Source organism: Falco peregrinus, chromosome 2 (genome assembly GCF_023634155.1).
Source record: "Falco peregrinus isolate bFalPer1 chromosome 2, bFalPer1.pri, whole genome shotgun sequence".
In the NCBI taxonomy this organism is placed as follows: Eukaryota; Metazoa; Chordata; class Aves; order Falconiformes; family Falconidae; genus Falco; species Falco peregrinus.
In genome coordinates, this window is record NC_073722.1 from 37,946,926 (window position 1) to 37,964,351 (window position 17,426).

A 17,426-nucleotide genomic window follows, 5' to 3' on the forward strand; every position below is an offset into this window, starting at 1 on the left:
GTCGGGCTGAGGCGAGGGACAGCTGGCAGGGTCACACCTCCGCACAGGCCAGCCCCCTCCCCGCAGCTCCCCCAGCACGCTCGTGGGCAGCCGGGGCAGGGATGGGCGCGCCGGCTCGGAGCCCGCCGGGGTCTCGCCTCATCCCCGCAGTGCGAGCGGGTCCCCGCGCCCCCCGGCGCCTCTGCCCCCTCCCACCTCGGGGACACGGAGTGCCCCCGCGCAGCACCTCCACCGTGGCCTCGGGGCTGCCGCCGGCAGAAGCTTGGGCCGGGCCGGACAGCGTCTGGCGGCCCCGCCGGCCGCACCGCGGGAGGTTTCGCTGCCGGACACGGGGCAGGCACCGGGGCACGCTGCCACCGCCAGCTCCCAGCCGCCGGCACCCCCGCCGGCACGGGCACGGCCGTCACCGGGCCCACGCCGCCGCCGGTGCACATGCATCTAAGCAGGATGCGGGGCACCGCGTGCGGGCGTGGGAGCATCCACGGCGGGCGCATGCGGTCCCCCAGGGATCATCCCCCCCTGCCCCGAGGGAGCGGCCCCTGGGGCGGCTCGGCCCGGCCCAGCGACCGGCCGGGACCCAGGGCAGGCCACGCCCGTCACCGGGGCCTCGGGCGGCAGGGGCTCCGGCAGGCTCGGCCCCCCGCTCCCCCCTCCCCACGCTCGCTCGTCTTTTTCCTCTTCCAATTTTCTGGATGATTAACTTGACTGCTGTTTCCTGACAACCTCTGCTGTTGGTATTAATTTCTTTTAACTAGTGATTAATTACTCGCTGTCTCCTGCGCCCCTTCTCCCTGTTGCCTATTTGCATATTAATCAAATTCTGCGCGATGGCCTGCCTGTCACCCCCCCCGCCACGGCCCCTACGACAGCCGTCACCTGCGAATGACATTACAGCGGGGCCGGGGCCCGCACGACACGACGGAGCCGGGAGGAAGAGGAGGGATGTGCCGCGACCATCACCGCTGCCTCGAGGCCAGCCCCGGGGCGGGGACCTGGGGGCTCCCGTTACTTCCCAGGTTACGGCAGTCCCCGGGCCGGCCCGGTGGTCCCGGTCTCCGAGCAGACCCATGTGTCCTCCTCCTCCCCCGCCCCGGGCCCGGAGCCGCCGCGGCCCCGTGGGGAGGGAGGGTCGGCCGGTGCAGAGGGCTCGGGGTCCGGGAGGGGGCAACGTGTGCCGGGGAGGGGAGCCCACACCGTTGCTGCACCGGGTGGTGGGTGTCCGGTACCCGCGGCCGGGCATGTCCCCGCGCACGGCGGGGGAAGCCGTGCCGTACCGGGGGGAACTGGGCCGTGCCGTGCCGGGGGCAGCCTTCCAGCACCGGGCCCGGGCTCCGGAGCCGCCGCGTGGGCGGAGGCTGCCCCCTGCTGGCCGCCCGTGGGAGCCGCAGCTCCAGGAGGGCGGGGGGAAGACGCGGCTTCACTGACAGCGGAAGGCGGCAGGGCCCGAGGGCAGGGAACGAGGGACAGAGGGAAAGAAGGGAAGGACGGACAGACAGCCCGAGGACCGGGAAGGACAGACCGCTGCCACCGCTGGTTCTCAGTTTTATTACAAATCCCAGATTGGGTAAAAATCCCTGAAGGAGCCGAGGCACAGCAGCCCCGGGCACAGCCCTGCCCCGAGCTGTGGGGTGGGCACCCACTGCCTGCAGCCTCCGGCAGGACACCATGTCCCCAGGTAGGCAAGCCCTGGGCCCCCAGCAGGGCTGGGGCGGGGTGGGGGTGGCAGCATGGCCCCCCAGGCCGGGGCAGCCCCGCGAGGGGCCGGGAGGGGCCCCCCACCCACAGACCCTAGCGCAGAGGCAGCAGGAGGGGGACACTCCCGCTGCCTGCCGAGGGAAAAGGCACAGGTGGGGGGGCACAGGCAGGACCCGGCTCAGCCCCCACAGCCAACGGCGCTGGGGGGAGTGGGGGGCTCGGCTCCTGGCTCCCTCCAGCCCCCAGCCCAGCAGAAGGCAGCCACTGCTCCAGTCCTAGGTGCCGGCTGGGGCAGAGCACACAGCCCCGTGCTGGATCTGGCTTCCCTGCTGTAAGCCAAGGAACCCCCCCAGCTACCAAAGCCCCCTGGGGAGGGCACCCACCTCGCCTGGTTGCCACCGCGGGGACGGGGTGGCGTGGGAGGGGTGCTTGAGCTGCAGTGTGAGCCTGCTTCCCTCCACCTCGACATCCTGGGGGGGGGGCAAGGAGGAGAGAGGGGGGACAGTTGGCAGTGCCATCCCTGCCAGGGGGCCGCAGGGGCTTGGTGCCCACCCTAGGCTCACCTGCATGGCCGCATAGGCCGCTTCTGCCGCCACCTTCTGTGTGTAGTTGATGAAGGCGCAGCGTCTCTCCGGCAGCATCCGGATGAAGCGGATCTCCCCAAAACTGCAGGATGGAGGGTCAGAGACTCCACTGCTCCCCACCGCCCTCACGGGGTTTGCTCCCCAGGCCAGGAGTGCTGGAGAATGGGTGCAGGTGTGGGGCTGGCCGGGCAGTGGTGGATGGGGTCTTGGCACCTGGCTGGCTATGCAGGGCAGGACAGATGTGGGGCAGGCAGGGCACCGGGATGGTGACGTGGGGCAGGATGGGCACCACAGGGGTTCAGCACAGAGACATGCTCACCGGCTGAAGAAGCTGTGCAGCACCCTCTCGCTGATCCTGCTGGTGATGTTCCCCACCCAGAGGGGATAGCAGTCCCTGCCAAACCACGCTGGTATCACTGGCAGCCAGCTCCGGATCCCATGCACCAGCCTGAGGACACCCCAGCACCGTGGCAGCTCTGGGACCCACCCCACCCTGCCTGCCCCAGCCCTACCTGGCAGGATGGGTCGGAGGCAGCATCAGCTCACTGCTGGCCGCAGCCTGGCCCTGGCCTTTTGTCTGGCTCCTGGAGCTCACAACAGTCATGAAGCCACTTGTGTCTGTGTCCTGGCAGCTCCTGTTCACCCACTTCCCTGCCGAGAGGCAGGGGTGGGTTCAGCTGGCTCTGCAGACCAGCACAGCACCCACCATGGGCAGTCCCCAGCCCCACCATCCTCCCATGACCTCCTCCAGCCCCAAGACCACAGTCCAGGTCCCCCCGCACCCCACAGCTGCCAGCTCTGCCAATGGCTCCAAAGCAAAACCGCCACCAGCACCGAAGTCCCTTACCAGAGGAAGGCAGCAGCAGCTCCCCAGCCTTCAGCAGGGATGGGGACACAGGGGGACCCCCTGGGCTGCTCCGGCCATGGGGGCTGTTCTGCTGCAGGGGGGAAAGGAGGGAGTCAGGCCCCGGTGGGCAGCAGCCAGGGCTGGCAGGGCTGGGGCCGGGCACTCACCCGCAACAGGGCCTGGCAGGCCTCCAGCTGGGCAGCCGCATCGGTGTTGGCACTGTCCAGGCGCAGCAGCTCCTCGAATGTGCAGGCGGCCTCGGCGTAGCGCTGGGGCCCAGAGGAGAGGAGCTGAGCTCCTGCTGCCTGCAGCAGCCCCCCACCTAGCCAGCCTCAGCCCCCAGCCCATGCCTGCAGGGCTCTGCCCAGTCCCATTGGCACCCAATGGTCCCCACCTGGCCCCGGTAGTGCCCCACAGCCCCTACACAGCCCTGGCATCCCACAGCCCCTGCCTTCTTCAGCCCTAGCATTCCACAGACCCCCTTCAGTCCACTTGCACCCCACGATGCCCCCTACAGCCCTCCCACCCCAGTACCTCCAGCCCCACACCCAGCACTGGCCCCCTGTGGCCCCCTACTCAGCCCTAGCACCTTGCAGCCCCCTGCCCAGCCCCACTGGCCCCCTGCCCAGCCCTGATACCTCCAGTCCCCGCAGTGCCTTTCCCTTGCGGAAGTAGCCTTTGGGCCAGCCGGGCTGGAGCCTCAGTGACACCAGTGCATCCCTGAGTGCCTCCTCGTAGCACCGAAGCTTCTCGTAGCAGTATGAGCGGTTCCCAAAGAGCCTATGGGGAGAGTGGGGTCGCTGCTGCCCAGGACCTGCTGCCCCCGAGGGAATGCTGCTCCCCAGCCCTGAAGCTCACCGGTGCTCCATGGGGTTCAGCTTCACCGCCTCCGTGAAGGCCCGCACAGCCTCTGTGTATTGGCCCTTCTGGGCAGCCTCATTGCCACGGCCTGAGGGGAGAGCATTGCCTGCTGCCGACCCCCCCAGGCCCGGCCAGGGAGCAGAGCTGTGCCCCTGCCTGCAGGGGGGACACAGGCATCTGCCAGGGGCAAGCAGAGGGGAGCAGGGCCACAGAGGAGACAGTGTCTCCATTGTCACCCAGCCACGATGTAAATGCGCTTTGGGAACAGCCTAGAGCCATGCTAGCCTGCAAAGAGCTGTGCTGGTGAGGAGCCCCGGCACAAACCCACCCATGGAGCCGGGAAGCAGAGCCTCCGTGTACCCACCCCCTTCCCTCGCTGTCCGGGGGGCCCAAGGCACAGACCTGCGAGAATCAAGCTCTGTTCCACCATGCTCACGTCCCGGGGGGCAGGCTTGGGTGCCCGTGGGGCAGGCAGGGAGGACAGTGAGGGCTTGCGTGCCTGTGGGGCAGGCAGGGAGGGCAGCAAGGGTGCGGGTGCCTGTGGGGCTGGCAGGGAGGGCAGCAAGGGCCCCACGGGCTCCAAATCACCTTCCCCAGTGCCCTCCTGCCTGACTCTGCATCAACTGTCCTGGCCGGCTTCTCCTTCCCAGGCACTGGCAGCTTCATGCCTGCTTTCTGCCGGGCTTTGAAGACGAAGGTGCAGCTCAAATCCAGCTCATCCTGGAAGAAGCAGGGTGGGCAAGGCGGGCAGAGCTCCAGACCCATCCACAGAGCAGACCTCACGCTGGTCTGGTGCTTGCACCAGGAGCGCTCACCTCCACCTCCTCTGCCCTGGCTCCCTGGCCTCCTGCCTCCTCTCCTGAGGAGGCTGCACTGCCCCCGAGGTGTGGGGACGGGCTGGGACTGGGCCTGGCCTTCCCCTCCTCAGCATTGGTCTTTTGGGGGTACTCAGCACCGGCAGCACTGCTCAGGGATGAGGTGCTCTGGAAGGAGAATGCAGGAGTGAGACGGTAACTGTGGCTGATGCAAGACAGCAGCCTGCCTGCCTCTCTTCCCACAGTGTCCCACCTTCAGAGACCTACAGGACGCCTGAAGGTGGCACAGCCGGGCTGCCACAGCACCCATGGCCAGGCAGCAGCTGGGGTGAGAGGCTGGTGCAGTCACTCACCGACTCGGCCTCCCGCTCGCTTTTCAGCTCTTGTCCCAGCTTCTCTTGTTTCTTCCGATCTTTCTGTTTCTGGAAAGTGAAGAAAGTAAGCTGTGAGCAGGCACCAGACAGAGCACCACAGACCCACACCCGGTCCCATGCCACAGCTCATTGTGGTGCTGCTGGTGGGGTGGGAGCAAGCTCCGGCTGCCCCCGAGACACGCTTCCCCACCTGAGGCAACAGCAAGGCTCAGGAGGAAGGGAAATGCAGGCAGCTGCCTGCACACTGCAGGCTGGCAGGGCAAACTCCCTGTGGGGTGCACCCACCTTCTTCTTCAGCTTCTTCTTTTCTGCCTTTCTCTTCATCCGCTCTTCCTCCGCCACCAGCTCCTGTGCGTTCTTCTCTGCTTCCTGGGGGAGTGACATGGTAAGCCGTGAGTGCCCGGCACTGTGCCACAGCCAGGAGAGTGGGACAGCCCCAGGTGCACTGACAGCTGCACTGCGACCCCTCTCTCTGGGCCCCTGGCGAGGTGGGAGCACACAAGGGGCTGGAGGACACAACACGTCTGAGGCGAGGCCACTGTGGGGAGCTGAAATGGGCAGCAGACAGGCAGCTCGCAGGCAGGGAGGCTGCCCCTCACCTCGGCAGTAACCTGGTGCCCCCAGGGTGCAGGCAGCCTGTGCATCTTCATCTCAACAGCGCTCTGAGGGGGCCGAGCAGGCAGATCCTCCTTGCACAGGAAGGATTTCCTGAACCCACAGAAGTTGTAGGTGGGGTCGCTGTCCTCGCTAGAGATGTCCCAGGGCTGGCCAAAGCAGATCAACCCCTCCACCTCTTCATCCTCCTCCTCACTGGACACCTCCAGCCGGCCAGGGCAGTACCAGAAGCCCGGGCCTGCGCAGGAAGAGCCAGGGCTGTCAGCAGCAGCTCCCGAGCACCGGGACCCCCGGCAGCCCCCAGCTGGCAGGCCCTCCCGACTCACCGCGGCCGAAGGCGTCCCGGGCCCCAGAGGCTTCCCCCATCGCGCTGCAGTGTGCCGAGCGGGAGGCGGCCTGCGGCGGCACCGGGAGCTGGAGAGGGGGCCGGGCCGGGGGAGGCGGCGCTGCCTCCCGCGGGGCTCCCGGCCCCGGTCCCCGCCCATCCCCGGTCCCCCCGTACCTGCCGGCGGCCACGCTCGGCCTCGGCGGCGCCGGGCTGGCAGTGCCTGGGGCAGACGGGCGCTGCGGGGAGCAGAGCCGGCCCTCAGCCGTCGGAAAGGAAACCGAGACCGGGCGGCGGGGGGGGGGCGGGAGCGAGCCCCTCCTTCCGCCCCACCGCCCCCGCCCCGCCCGGCCCCGGCGGCCCGGCTCAGAGCGCGGCTCCCGCCGCCCCGGGACCCCCCCGGGATCGCCCCGGCCCCGCTCCGCCCGGCCCCCGCGCCCCGTACCGCCGCTCCAGCCGCCGGGGCCGAGCACGCAGCCCCAGGGGCAGGCGGCGGCGGCAGCCCCGAACCGGGAGGCGCCCAGGCCCGGCCCGGCCAGGTCCCGCAGCCCGCCCGCCGCCCGCATCGCTCCGAGCCGCCGCCGCCGGACGTAGGGCACGGCGCGGGCCGGAAGCGGGGCACGGCGCCAGCTGAGGCTGCCCAGCCGCCATGTTGGGTGAGGGCAGGACGGCGGCCCGCAAGGCCCGTACAGAGGGGGCTCGGAGCTCCGCGTCCCCTCCCGCCGTACCCGCCTCCCCTCAAGCCGCGGACCCCGCCTCCTCCCGCTGCTCGGGACCTCAGCTTCACCGGGCACTGGGGCGCTGACCTCCCGGCGGGTCAGCCCTGCCCGTTCCTGCGGATTAGCGCCGGCGCGGCCTAAGCCTATTTCCTCCCGCCGCCCCCGGGGCCGGCAAAGCATGGAGGACGGCGGCCCCGAGCGTCGCGACGGGGAGCCCTGCCCGCAGGTGAGGAGCCGAACGGACGGGGAGACCCCCAGGCTCAGCCTCCCTCACCGGGGGCGATGGCTGGGCCTCGGGCCCGGTTCCAGCTCCCAGCCTGGTGGTGGCGGCACCGGGCCTGGTGCCGCTGCCTGCGTCTCCTTGGCAACGCCCCCCCCCCCGCCCCTTCGGGGAGGGGGCGTGGCCTGGCTGGAGAGGCGTGGCCACGGCAGGGTGGCTCCGCGGTTGGCAGCGGTGAGGGGCGGGGGCAGCGTCCAGGGCCCCGCCCCCTCACCGCTTGCCCCACCCACGACCGGGCGGGATCCTGACCTGCCCACGGTCCCTCGCAGGCGGGTGACAGCGGTGGCGCCGGCCCGGGCAACCTCCTTCTCCTGCTGCTGACGGCCCGCCCCACCCTGCCCGGCCCGGGGGATGGCGCTGCCCGCGGGGAGCCCGCCGAGACAGGTGAGGGGCTGTACCGGGCCGGGGAGCCAGCCTGGGAGATGGGAGGCTCGGCCCCCCATCACCCACGGCCCTGTGGGCTGGAGGGGAAGCAGGACGGGGTTCTGCGTCCCGGGGGGGTGGGCGCTGCAGGGGGCAGGACAGGTGACAACGCTGTATGGTTAGTGTGTTGATAGCATGTCACACGTATGCGAGGGTCTCCACCAGCTGGCAGTCCCCTGGGACGGGTCCTATGCCAGTAGGGGCCGGGGGCTCCCCAGGTGCCCACAGGGGCTGGGGGTCTTGGCACTGGCACTGGCAGGGCTGGGGCGGCTACAGAGCAGTGTGGCTGTGCTGCTGTCCCCTCCGTGTGCTGGGGCAGAGCCGGGGTAGCTGCAGGCAGGGGCTGTCGCACACTGAGGGTCCCTGCCCTGGCAGGCAGCAGCTCCCTGGGGGGCCTGGCCCGCTCCCTGCAGAAGGCAGAGGCCATGCTGCGCAACTGTGTCAGCCCCAGCCTGCGGCGCCTGCTGTCCCCACGGCCCCGTGAGCGTGGCTACGGCAGCGAGGATGAGGACGAGGAGGAGGAGGAAACGCCGGCCCTCCTGGCCCTGCTGGAGCAGAGCTTCTCAGGGCTGCGCCGCTGCCTCTGCGTCTGGGAGGACCCCCGCACCGAGACCTTCCGGGGCCACGTGCGGCCCCAGCCCGGCGACAGCACCACCACTGCCACCCCTGCCTTCTCCTACCACCCTGTCCACCCGTGCGTGGCTGAGCGTGGCGCGGCCCTGCACGCCCTGCTGCAGCACCGCCACCACCTCCGCCTCGCCCGCGACTACAGCCGCCGGCTGAAGGCCGCCTCAGACTTTCTCCGCCGGCTCCTGGCACTGGTGGAGCGGCCGGAGCTGCTGGTGGGGGAGCTGGGTGCCGCTCAGCCGCTGCGGGAGCTCTGCCAGGAGCTGCGGACACATGCCGGCCACTGGAGTGGGCTGCGGCGGCGGATGAGCAGTGATCCATGGCTGCGGCCGCTGCTGCTGCGCAGGCACGAGTCAGTGGCGCACATGCGGCAGGCATTGCTGCTGCTGGCGCTGCATGCGGTGCGGCTAGCTGAGCGCCATGCCGAGGCATGGCTGCGGGGGCTGGCACGGGCTGCCCCTGCCACTGCCCCTTCCTCGGCGCTGCTCTCTGACCTCTTCCAGGGCCTGGAGATCTACAACCACGTGGTGGGCGACCTGGCCCTGGAGCTGGGCATTGCTGGCTGCCTGCCTGCTGGCATCACTGGCTGCCACAGGGCTACCGGTGATGGCTCCCATGCCTTCCCCCGTGGCCAGGGTGCTGGGCATCCTGGCAGCTGAGCGGGGCTGGCTGGTGGCTGAGCGGCTCCAGCCCCTGCTGCAGCCGTGGGATGGGGGCGGCAGGGCAGAACACGTCTGCTGGGAGGATGCCACAGTGCCTTGGCCCCTGGAGTGTGGTGCCACAGTGGTAGTGGACGCGGGGACCGTCCAGGCAGGAGGAGCTGCCAGGCCTCGCTGGCGAGCTGTGGGCACTGTGCCGGGAGGACGAGGAGCTGATGGGCCAGATCCTGGGGGTGCTGGTGGCCTCTGCTGACAGCCTCTGGCACCACGTCCTCCATGGACCCAAGCAGGAGAAGCTGGCGGCAGCAGTAGAGAGCCCCAAGCTGCCAGCGGCCAGCCTGGGCACAGCCACCAGGCCCAGCTCTGCCGGCTGGAAGACGGTGCGGTGGCTGGATGCTTCCCGTGCACCGGCAGCCGAGGCCCTGCACGCCCAGTACCGGCAGCTGTTCTGGGGGGCTGCTGGAACCGCGCTAGGGCACTGCCTGGGTTGGCCGCATTGCGGAGCTGGCAGGGCCATGGCTGCCACACAGGAGCTGAGCCACGCTCTCACCCAGGGTAAGTGGGGGCCGACGCAGTGGGTAGCAGTGGGTGGTGAGGAGCAGCTCCTCTGGGACCCCTCCGGTGCCACCACGGGGTGCACTGGCACTCACGCCCCCTTTCCTGCAGCTGGTGTCCCCCGAGAGTGCGAGGAGGAACTGGGATGGCTCTGCCTGCGCCTGCTCTGCCGGGCCGTCCTCCAGAGCTGGGAGAGAGGTATGGGGTGCGGGGTGCATGGTGAGGGGTGTGGGGTACAGGGTGTGTAGTATGGGGTGTGGGGTGCACGGTGTGGGGTACAGAGTGCAGGGTGTGTGGTATGGGGTGCAGGGAACAGGGTGTGGGGTACAGCATGCAGGGTAGAGGGTGCATGGTGCAGGGTGTGTGGTATGGGGTATGGGGTGCATGGTGCAGATTACAGGGTGTGTGGTGCAGGGTATGGGGTGCATAGTGCGGGGTACGGGGTGCAAGCAGGAGGGTGGCACAGGACGCTGACCAGTGCCCTCCCCCCAGACTTTGCCTGCGCGCTGGGCTCGGGTCTGTCCGACAAGTGCTTGGGGGAGCCGGTGCCAGCAGCAGGGCCGGTGTGGAGCAGGACAGCGCAGTGTCTGCAGCGGCTCTATCCAGCCCTGGCTTTCGCCCTGCGTTGCCTGCAGCCCCTGCCCACCCGCCCGCCCGGTGAGTGGGGTCTCAGGGAACGGGGATGGGCACCCCAGGGTTCCCCTGGTGGCCACTGCTCCTGTAACCACCCAGCCCTACCTCCCACCAGGCCACCCCCCTGGCTCACCCTGCCTGCGCCTGCAGGTGCTGGGCTGCTGCTTGGCCACATCACAGGCTGCCTGCTCCTGGCTGATGGGCAGAGCCTGCCGGTACCTGGCAGCCTGGGCCCTGCCGCAGTTCCTGCTCATCACTCAGGGCGACCTGCAGGTATACCCGGGATGGGCACCCGCGTGTGGGGCTAAGGCTGGCTGGGCTGTGGGGCTGGCTGTAGGTCTGGGGGCTGGCTGTGGGGCTGGGGCTGGCCAGGCTGTGGGGCTGGTGGCTGGTGATGGGTTTGGAGCTGGCAGTGGGACTGACTGGGGGCTCGCTGTGTGGCTGGTGTGGGGCTGTGTGGCTGGGGGCTGGCTGTGGCGCTGGCCACTGGGCAGGATTCATCTCACCCCTCTTCCCTCCAGCTGCTGAAGATGGAGACAGACAGACTGGTTGTGCTGGTGACCGGGACCTTTCTGGAGCCTGGGGACACCCCCCCACAGCCGCCTCCTGCCGCACTGTCCCCCCAGGAGCTCCAGCTCTGCCAGCAGATTTGCTCCATGGCTGCCAGCATCCAGGTACGGCACGGCTGTGGCAGGCAGCACCTCCAGGAGCTGTGCCATGCCGGCAGGGACCCTGGTGGTTCCACTCCAGCTGGGCACAGCTGGGGCAGGCGCAGGGAGCCGTGTACCTGCTATGCCACTCTGAACGCCCCCCGCTCTGCCCCCCCAGCTCTTCTCAGGGGACGTGCTGAAGATGTTCTCCACCAACTGCAAGCGGATGTCGGCAGCGATCTTCGACCAGACCATGCCTCTGGGGAAGCACTGGAGGGTCGGCTTCCGCGCTGGTGGGTCGGGTGCCTCGGTGCCGGCAGGGCCACCATTGGAGCGGCCGTCAGGGCTGAACAGGCATCCCATTGTCCCCCCACAGACCTGCCCAGCTCCCCCAGCGCATATGCGGCAGCAGCGGCCCAGGCAGTGCTGGGCCAGGTGCTGCAGGGCGCCCAGCTCCTGCCCCACGATGCCCAGGCGCCCGCTCTGGCACGGGTGACCACCGCCTTCCTGGAGGCCTGGATGGACCACATCCTGGCACAGAGGATCAAGTTCAGGTAGCAGGTGTGGGGGGGGTCTGGGGTGGTGCGGGCAGCGCTGGGGTGGCTGGGCTGAGCACTGCCACTGTCCCCCAGCCTGCAGGGAGCCTTGCAGCTGCGGCAGGACTTCGAGCTGGTGCGGGAGCTGGTAGCCTCGGAGCGCTATGGGCTGGCCCCTGAGACCCGGCAGTCCCTGCTGTCCCTTCGTGTCTTCCAGCAGATGGATGGGGCCATCCTCTGCCTCCTGCAGCAGCCCGGGGGGGTGGCTGGCATGGCCCCCCGCCCCTGGCACTCTCTGCGCCGCTGCTGTGAGTCACGGCGGGGGACACTTGGCCACACTGAGGTGGCAGCGCTGGTGTTGGGGAGCATGCGGTGGGGGAACAGCCGGGAGGATGGGCTGACATCCCGGGCACAGAGGCTCCATTGCCCCGCTGTGACTCCTGTCTCCTCTTCGTGGCCAGGTTTGGACAACAGTGCCCACCCACCGGAGCCGACGTCGGGCAACCTGCACAGCCTGGACACCCTAGAGGCAGCAACGGCGGCACCGGGGCCCCCTCCGTTGGCTCCCAGTGCTGAGCCACTGGCGCGGCTACAGAGCAGTGTCCCCGAATCCTACTTAACGGGCAGCCAGCAGCAGTGGCTATCGTTACGGCTACATCGGGCTCGCCGCTGGCGTGTACCGGGTTTACCATGCGTCGGCAACAACCCCGAGGTCTGATCGGTGGCAATAAAACGGCTGCGGTGTCCCCATGTCTGTCCCTGTTCCCTGGCTGTGAGCGCATCCCGGTACAACGAGTCCCCGGGGGGGGTGTCTGGGACCCCCCCTCAGTAAGCAGCGTGTTCTAACCGGTGCCGCTTGCCGGTGGGGTGGGGTCTGCACCGCAACCCAAGCCCCTGGCCTGGTGGCCCGGGGGGCGGGGGGGTTTACCGGAGCCCACGGTGTGACTACGGCTCCCATGATGCCGCCGCTCCCGGTCATTTCCGCCGCGGGGCGGGGGTCGGGCCGAGCCGAGCACCCCCTTCCCGGTCCCGGTGCGGCCCCGGTGCCGCCCCGCCATGGCCGTCCCCGTTACCGAGCTGGGCGCCGCCGACCGTGGCCTCCCCTTCGCCACGGCAAGTAACGGCAGCGGCACCGAGCCGTCCCCGCTATCACTGGCTGAGCCCCCGTTGGGACAGGGGCTACGTGTGCGGGATAGGGGGTCCCTGCGGGGTTGGAGGTCCCAGGGGAGAGCAGGGGGTGCATGGTAGGAGAGCCCGGGGGAGGCTGCGGGGTGTACGGGTGGGGTCTCGGGGTCCCATGGGGGTCTCAGGAGAGGCAGGGAGTCTGTGGGCATCCTAGGAGAGGCTAGGGGGTGCACGGTGGGGGTGCCAGAGGAGGCTGAGGGGTGCACGGTGGGGGTCCCATGGGGAGGCTGGGGGTCCGTGGGGGTCCTAGGAGAGGCTGGGCATTGTATGACAGGGGTCCCAGGGGAGGCTGCAGGTCCATGGGCTTCCTAGGAGAGGCTGGAGGCTGCATGGCGGGGGTCCCTTGGAGGTCCCAGGGGAGGCTGGGGTCCATTGGAATCCTGGCAGAGGCTAGGGGGTGCACGGTGGAGGTGCCAGAAGAGGCTGAATGGTGCATGGTGGGGGTCCCGGGGGAGGCTGGGGGTCTATGGAGGTCCCAGGTGAGGCCAAGACTCCCTGGGGGTGTTAGGAAAAGGCTGACGGATGCATGGTGGGGGCCCCATGGGGGTACTGGGGGTCCATGGGGGTCCTAGAAGAGGCTAGGGGGTGCACAGTGGGGGTCCCAGGGGAGGCTGAGGGGTGCACGGTGGGGTTCCTGGGGGGAGACTCGGGGTATATAGGGGTCATAGGAGAGTCCAAGAGTCCATGGGGGTCCAAGGAAAGGCTGACAGATGCATGGTGGGTGTCCCATGGAGGTCCCAGGAGGAGGCTGGGGGTCTGTGGGGGTCCTAGAAGAGGCTGGCGGCTGCATGGTGGGGGTCCCAGGGGAGGCCTGGGGGTGTATGGCAGCGGTCCCAGGAGAGGCCGGGGGGGTGCACAGTAGGGGTCTCTTGGGGTGTCCCGGTGTGCCATGGTGTCCCAGTGCACGGTGACAGTGCCCACGGTGTGCAGGGCCCCTGCCTGGCAGCTGCGGAGGAGGAGGAGGAGGAGGACAGGGATGAGGAGCTGCTGGGGGCTGGGGGTCCTCGCACCTGGACCCCCCAGGAGAAGCTGCTGCACGAGGCTCGGCTGAAGGCCAAGGCCAAGCGGCGGCTGCGGCGCACCTCATCCCGGGACTCAGCCCGTGAGTCGCTCTCCGAGGGCACCGAGCCCGGCACCGAGCCTGGCAGCCCCAAGGGCCGGGCACATGACCGCAGGTCCCGCATGGGCAAGGGCCGCGGGCTGCCCAAGAAAGGTGAGGGGCGGCAGCACCCACCCCTCCTGTGACCCCCATGGGGCTGGGACCCCTCCTGCATCCCCCCTGTGGGGCTGGGACCCTGTGTGGCTCCGTCACCCCCTGTTGAGCTGGGACCCTGCATGGCCCCTCCTGTACCCCCCCTGGGGCTGGGACCCCTCCTGCATCCCCCCCATGTGGCTGGGACCCTTCCTTCATCCCCCATGGGGCTGGGACTCTGCACGACCCCTCCTGTACCTGCCATGGGGCTGGGACCCCCCATAGCTCTATCAACCCTCTACCCTCTCCTGCATCCCCCATGGGGCTGGGACCCCTTTGTGTCCCCTGTGGAGCTGGGCTCCCTGCCAGCGCCCCAGTCCCCACCTGGGGGGGCACCACTGGGGGCCCTGCCACCACCAAGCCCCCACTCACCCCATGCGTGCCCGGTGCAGGCGGTGCTGGGGGCAAGGGCGTGTGGGGTGCCCCTGGCCTGGTCTATGGCTACCAGGAGCCTGATGCCCGTGACCCCAACTACGATGAAGTGGCTCAGGTATGGCACTGCCACCCTCCCTCTAGCCCCCTGCCACCCCCTGCCCTCATGGGCAGCCCTGCCGCGGTCGGCTGGCCGTGGGCAGCAGTGCAGGCAGGGGTGGCATCATGCTGTCCCCGCAGGGGGACACAGTTTATGCTACTGTAGTGCCCGAGCTGGAGGAAGGGGAGCTGGAGAAGAATGTGCAGCCCATGGTGCTGGAGTACTTCGAGCACGGGGACACCAGTGAGGTCATGGTGCGTCGGGGCTGGGGGCTTGCGGGACAGGGGCCCCAAGTGACAAGGACCCTGAGGGATGGGGCAGGCCAGAGTGGGGAAGGGTTGTGTGGGGAGGGGATGGGGGTCTGTGGCTGATAGGGACCCTTCGGGGAGGGGCAGGGTCCCCTGGGGAGAGGCGTCCCTTGGTCATGGTGACCTCTGGAGGGGCCAGGCTGGCGGGGGTCGGGGGAGAAAGGGGGTCCTTCAGGGTTGGGGAGGGTCCCTGGGAGTGAGGGTGCCCTGGTGACATGGACCTTCAGTGCTGGGGAGGGATCCCCCGAGGAGGGGATGGGGGTGCCCTGGTCCCTCAGTTATGGGGCAGGCTGGGATGGGGAGGGGTCCCTTAGTGGTGGGGACCTTTGGAGGGGCCCCAGGCTGATCTGGGGAGGGAGAAAGGGGGTCCCTCGGAGCTGGGCATTGTCCCTGGGGGAGGGGACAGGGGTGCCCTGGTGCCACTGACACTTGCTGCTGGGGAGGGGTCCCAGAGGAGGGGCTGGGCACCGCGTGGTGGCAGGGACCTTTGGGGGAGCAATGCGAGGCAGGGGAGAAGGGGGTCCTTCGGGGGGCATGGAGGGGCTTGGGCGGCCGGCGGGGGTAACATGTGGGGCACAGGAGCTGCTGCGGGGGCTGAACCTGGGCGGCCGGCGGCACGCGGTGCCCGCGCTGGCTGTGGCGCTGGCGCTGGAGGGCAAGGCCAGCCACCGTGAGCTGACCTCCCGCCTGCTCTCTGACCTGGTGGGCCGCGCTGTGGCCCCTGAGGACATCGCCTGGGCCTTCGACAAAATGCTGCGCGACCTGCCCGACCTCATCCTCGACACCCCCGAGGCCCCCCAGGTTGGGGAGCAGTGGCACGCTGGGTCAGGGGCACGGCTGGGTCAGGGGGCATGGCTGGGGGGGTGCTGCTCTGGGGGACATGGCCGTGCTGGGGGATGCTCTGGGGGTCCTGGCTGTGCTGTGGGCCGTGGCCATGCTGTGGGATGCTCTGGGGGAACATGGCCGTGCCAGGGGGCCATGGCTGTACTGGGGGATGTTCCGGAGTGATGTGGCTGTGCTGGGGGGGGGCACGGCCGGGCAAGGGGGTTGCTCTGGGGACACACAGCTATGCCGGAGGGGTCATGACCATGTTGGGTGGTGCTCTGGGGGGCTGTGGCCATGCTGGGCAATGCTCTGGGGACACACAGCCACGATGGGGGTGCCATGGCCATGCCGGGGGACACCTGGTGGCTGTGGGGGGTGGGCAGCAGTGCTGATGCTTTGTCTCCAGATGCTGGGGCAGTTCATTGCCCGGGCGGTGGCCGACCACGCACTGCCCTTGGACTTCCTGGAGCGCTACAAGGGGCGCGTGAACTGTGAGCATGCCAGGTAAGCACTGCCCCGGCCCCTGCTGCCCCCACCGTGCGCCCCCTCACCCGCCTGTCCCGCAGGGCCGCCCTTGACCGTGCCGCCGTCCTGCTCCGCATCAAGCGTGAAGTCAACCGGCTGGACAACGTCTGGGGTGTGGGGGGCGGCCAGCGCCCCGTCAAGCACCTGGTCAAGGAGGTCAGCACCTGCCCCCTGCACCCCCTGCCCACCCCATGGGCACCTACTCCCTGGCTGCAGCCCCCGGGGTGTGTCCCGGCTGTCATGTCCCCCTGGGCATGTCCCCCACAAGACATGTGCCCACCCGGTGCAGTGGTGACGCCTGGCTGTCCCTGCGCCCTCCTCGCATCAGGAGTGCCCTCAGCCATACCCTGGCTGCATCCCCATGCATTCCCCTGTGCCACCCTTGGGTCCCTGATGTGCTGCCTCCCTGCCATCTCCATGTCCCCCTACGTCCCCATCATACTGTCCCCCTGCCATTCCCATGTCCCCCTCTCACCCCCATCCCAGTGCCCCTCCGCCATCCTTGTGTCCCCCCACTGTCCCCATGCGCCCACCGTACTGTCTGCTGTCCCCATGTCCCCCCACTGTCCCTGTGGCCCCACAATCTCCGTGTCCCCCCATCCCATCCTCCCACCATCCTCATGTCCCCCCCACTGTTCTCGTGCCCCCCTGCCATCCCTGCACACCCCCCACCATACCGGTGCCCTGCAACTGCCTCTGTCCCCAGATGAACCTGCTGCTGCGGGAGTACCTGCTCTCCGGGGAGGTGTCAGAGGCCGAGCACTGCCTGCGGGAGCTGGAGGTCCCCCACTTCCACCACGAGCTGGTGTACGAGGTGAGGGCTGGGGGTCCCAATGGTGCGGGGGGGGCCCCCGCAGCCCCGCTGATGCCTGCCACCCACAGGCAGTGGTGATGGTGCTGGAGGGCTCTGGCGAGGGGCCCGTGGCCATGATGGTGACGCTGCTGAAGGTGCTGTGGGAGACGGGGCTGGTGACACTGGACCAGATGAACCGGGTGAGCGTGGGGTGCATGGCAGGGGGCTGTGGGCAGCCCACCCCTGGGGCTGACACTGTGCCCTGTGTCCCCCTGGTCCCCCAGGGCTTCCAGCGGGTGTACAAGGAGCTGGGGGACATCAGCCTGGATGTGCCACTGGCCCACGGGCTCCTGGAGCGGCTGGTGGAGCTCTGCTTCGACCACGGCATCATCACCAGGGCACTGCGGGATGCCTGCCCCACCAGGTACTGGGGGGGGGGGTGCCGGGGGGGTCCCCCCCCTTCGTCTTCCTCCTCCTCCTCCTCCTCATCCTCATCTTCCTCTGCAGGGGCCGCAAGCGCTTTGTGAGCGAGGGCGACGGGGGACAGGTGAAGCAGTGACCGAGCGCTGGTGGCCATTGGCCCCCGCAGCGGGCTGGGGGGGAGAGGGGTGGGGCCAGGGGCAGGGGCAGCCCCCCCCTCTCCCCCAGCCTTGTGCTCGGGACCCCCACCCGCCTGTGGGGCCGAGCAAGAGACACAATAAAGCAGCTTTCGAGGACGTGCCGAGTCCAGCCTGTGTGGGGGTGGAGGTGGTGTCCTCGTCCCCTCGGGGCCGGCTGTGGGAGGAGCGGACTGATCCCGCCGCTTTCCCGCCGGGCCACGAGGGGGCGCTGCGCGGCGGCCGCCCCTCCGCACGGCGCCGCTCTCCCT

The 17,426-nt window shown here is 69.5% G+C and overlaps 3 protein-coding genes across 3 annotated transcripts; 2 read left to right on the top strand and 1 right to left on the bottom strand.

Moving 5' to 3' along the window:
• Positions 1-1,525: 1,525 nt before the first annotated feature.
• On the bottom strand, positions 1,526-7,015 carry TTC31 (tetratricopeptide repeat domain 31). Its single transcript, XM_055794099.1, has 17 exons — positions 6,562-7,015; positions 6,294-6,355; positions 6,118-6,187; positions 5,776-6,029; positions 5,462-5,545; positions 5,156-5,224; positions 4,803-4,970; positions 4,576-4,707; positions 4,390-4,486; positions 3,985-4,075; positions 3,765-3,906; positions 3,294-3,395; positions 3,127-3,217; positions 2,792-2,930; positions 2,599-2,673; positions 2,259-2,361; positions 1,526-2,165 (listed from the first exon to the last, which is right to left on the bottom strand). The coding sequence occupies exons 1-17, from the start codon at positions 7,013-7,015 to the stop codon at positions 2,049-2,051; spliced, it is 2,250 nt and encodes a 749-aa protein (XP_055650074.1). The 3' UTR covers positions 1,526-2,048.
• A 1,755-nt stretch (positions 7,016-8,770) lies between these two features.
• Positions 8,771-11,948, top strand: CCDC142 (coiled-coil domain containing 142). Its single transcript, XM_055797216.1, is given in 10 exon segments — positions 8,771-8,960; positions 8,962-9,379; positions 9,491-9,577; positions 9,872-10,036; positions 10,128-10,285; positions 10,534-10,686; positions 10,841-10,955; positions 11,039-11,216; positions 11,295-11,506; positions 11,660-11,948. Coding segments are annotated over 10 exon segments (1,932 nt in total). The 5' UTR covers position 8,771; the 3' UTR covers positions 11,917-11,948.
• A 226-nt stretch (positions 11,949-12,174) lies between these two features.
• Positions 12,175-17,274, top strand: LOC101910764 (programmed cell death protein 4). The gene is made up of 11 exons (XM_055796837.1): positions 12,175-12,311; positions 13,314-13,596; positions 14,028-14,125; positions 14,248-14,361; positions 14,995-15,216; positions 15,647-15,744; positions 15,807-15,921; positions 16,472-16,579; positions 16,648-16,758; positions 16,843-16,982; positions 17,066-17,274. Exons 1-11 carry the CDS (start codon positions 12,255-12,257, stop codon positions 17,115-17,117), a joined length of 1,398 nt encoding a protein of 465 aa, XP_055652812.1. The 5' UTR covers positions 12,175-12,254; the 3' UTR covers positions 17,118-17,274.
• The last annotated feature ends 152 nt before the right edge of the window (positions 17,275-17,426 follow it).

Excerpts from the sequence above, each read along its gene's own strand:
- TTC31 (XM_055794099.1), bottom strand. The coding sequence starts at position 7,015 with ATGCTTTGCCGGCCCCGGGGGCGGCGGGAGGAAATAGGCTTAGGCCGC. Across the intron at positions 6,030-6,117 it reads CCGGGACGCCTTCGGCCGCG|GCCCGGGCTTCTGGTACTGC; the intron begins GTGAGTCGGGAG and ends CTTCCTGCGCAG. Across the intron at positions 4,708-4,802 it reads CCAGGGCAGAGGAGGTGGAG|GATGAGCTGGATTTGAGCTG; the intron begins GTGAGCGCTCCT and ends TGCTTCTTCCAG.
- LOC101910764 (XM_055796837.1), top strand. The coding sequence starts at position 12,255 with ATGGCCGTCCCCGTTACCGAGCTGGGCGCCGCCGACCGTGGCCTCCCC. Across the intron at positions 15,745-15,806 it reads GTGAACTGTGAGCATGCCAG|GGCCGCCCTTGACCGTGCCG; the intron begins GTAAGCACTGCC and ends CCTGTCCCGCAG. Across the intron at positions 16,759-16,842 it reads CACTGGACCAGATGAACCGG|GGCTTCCAGCGGGTGTACAA; the intron begins GTGAGCGTGGGG and ends CTGGTCCCCCAG.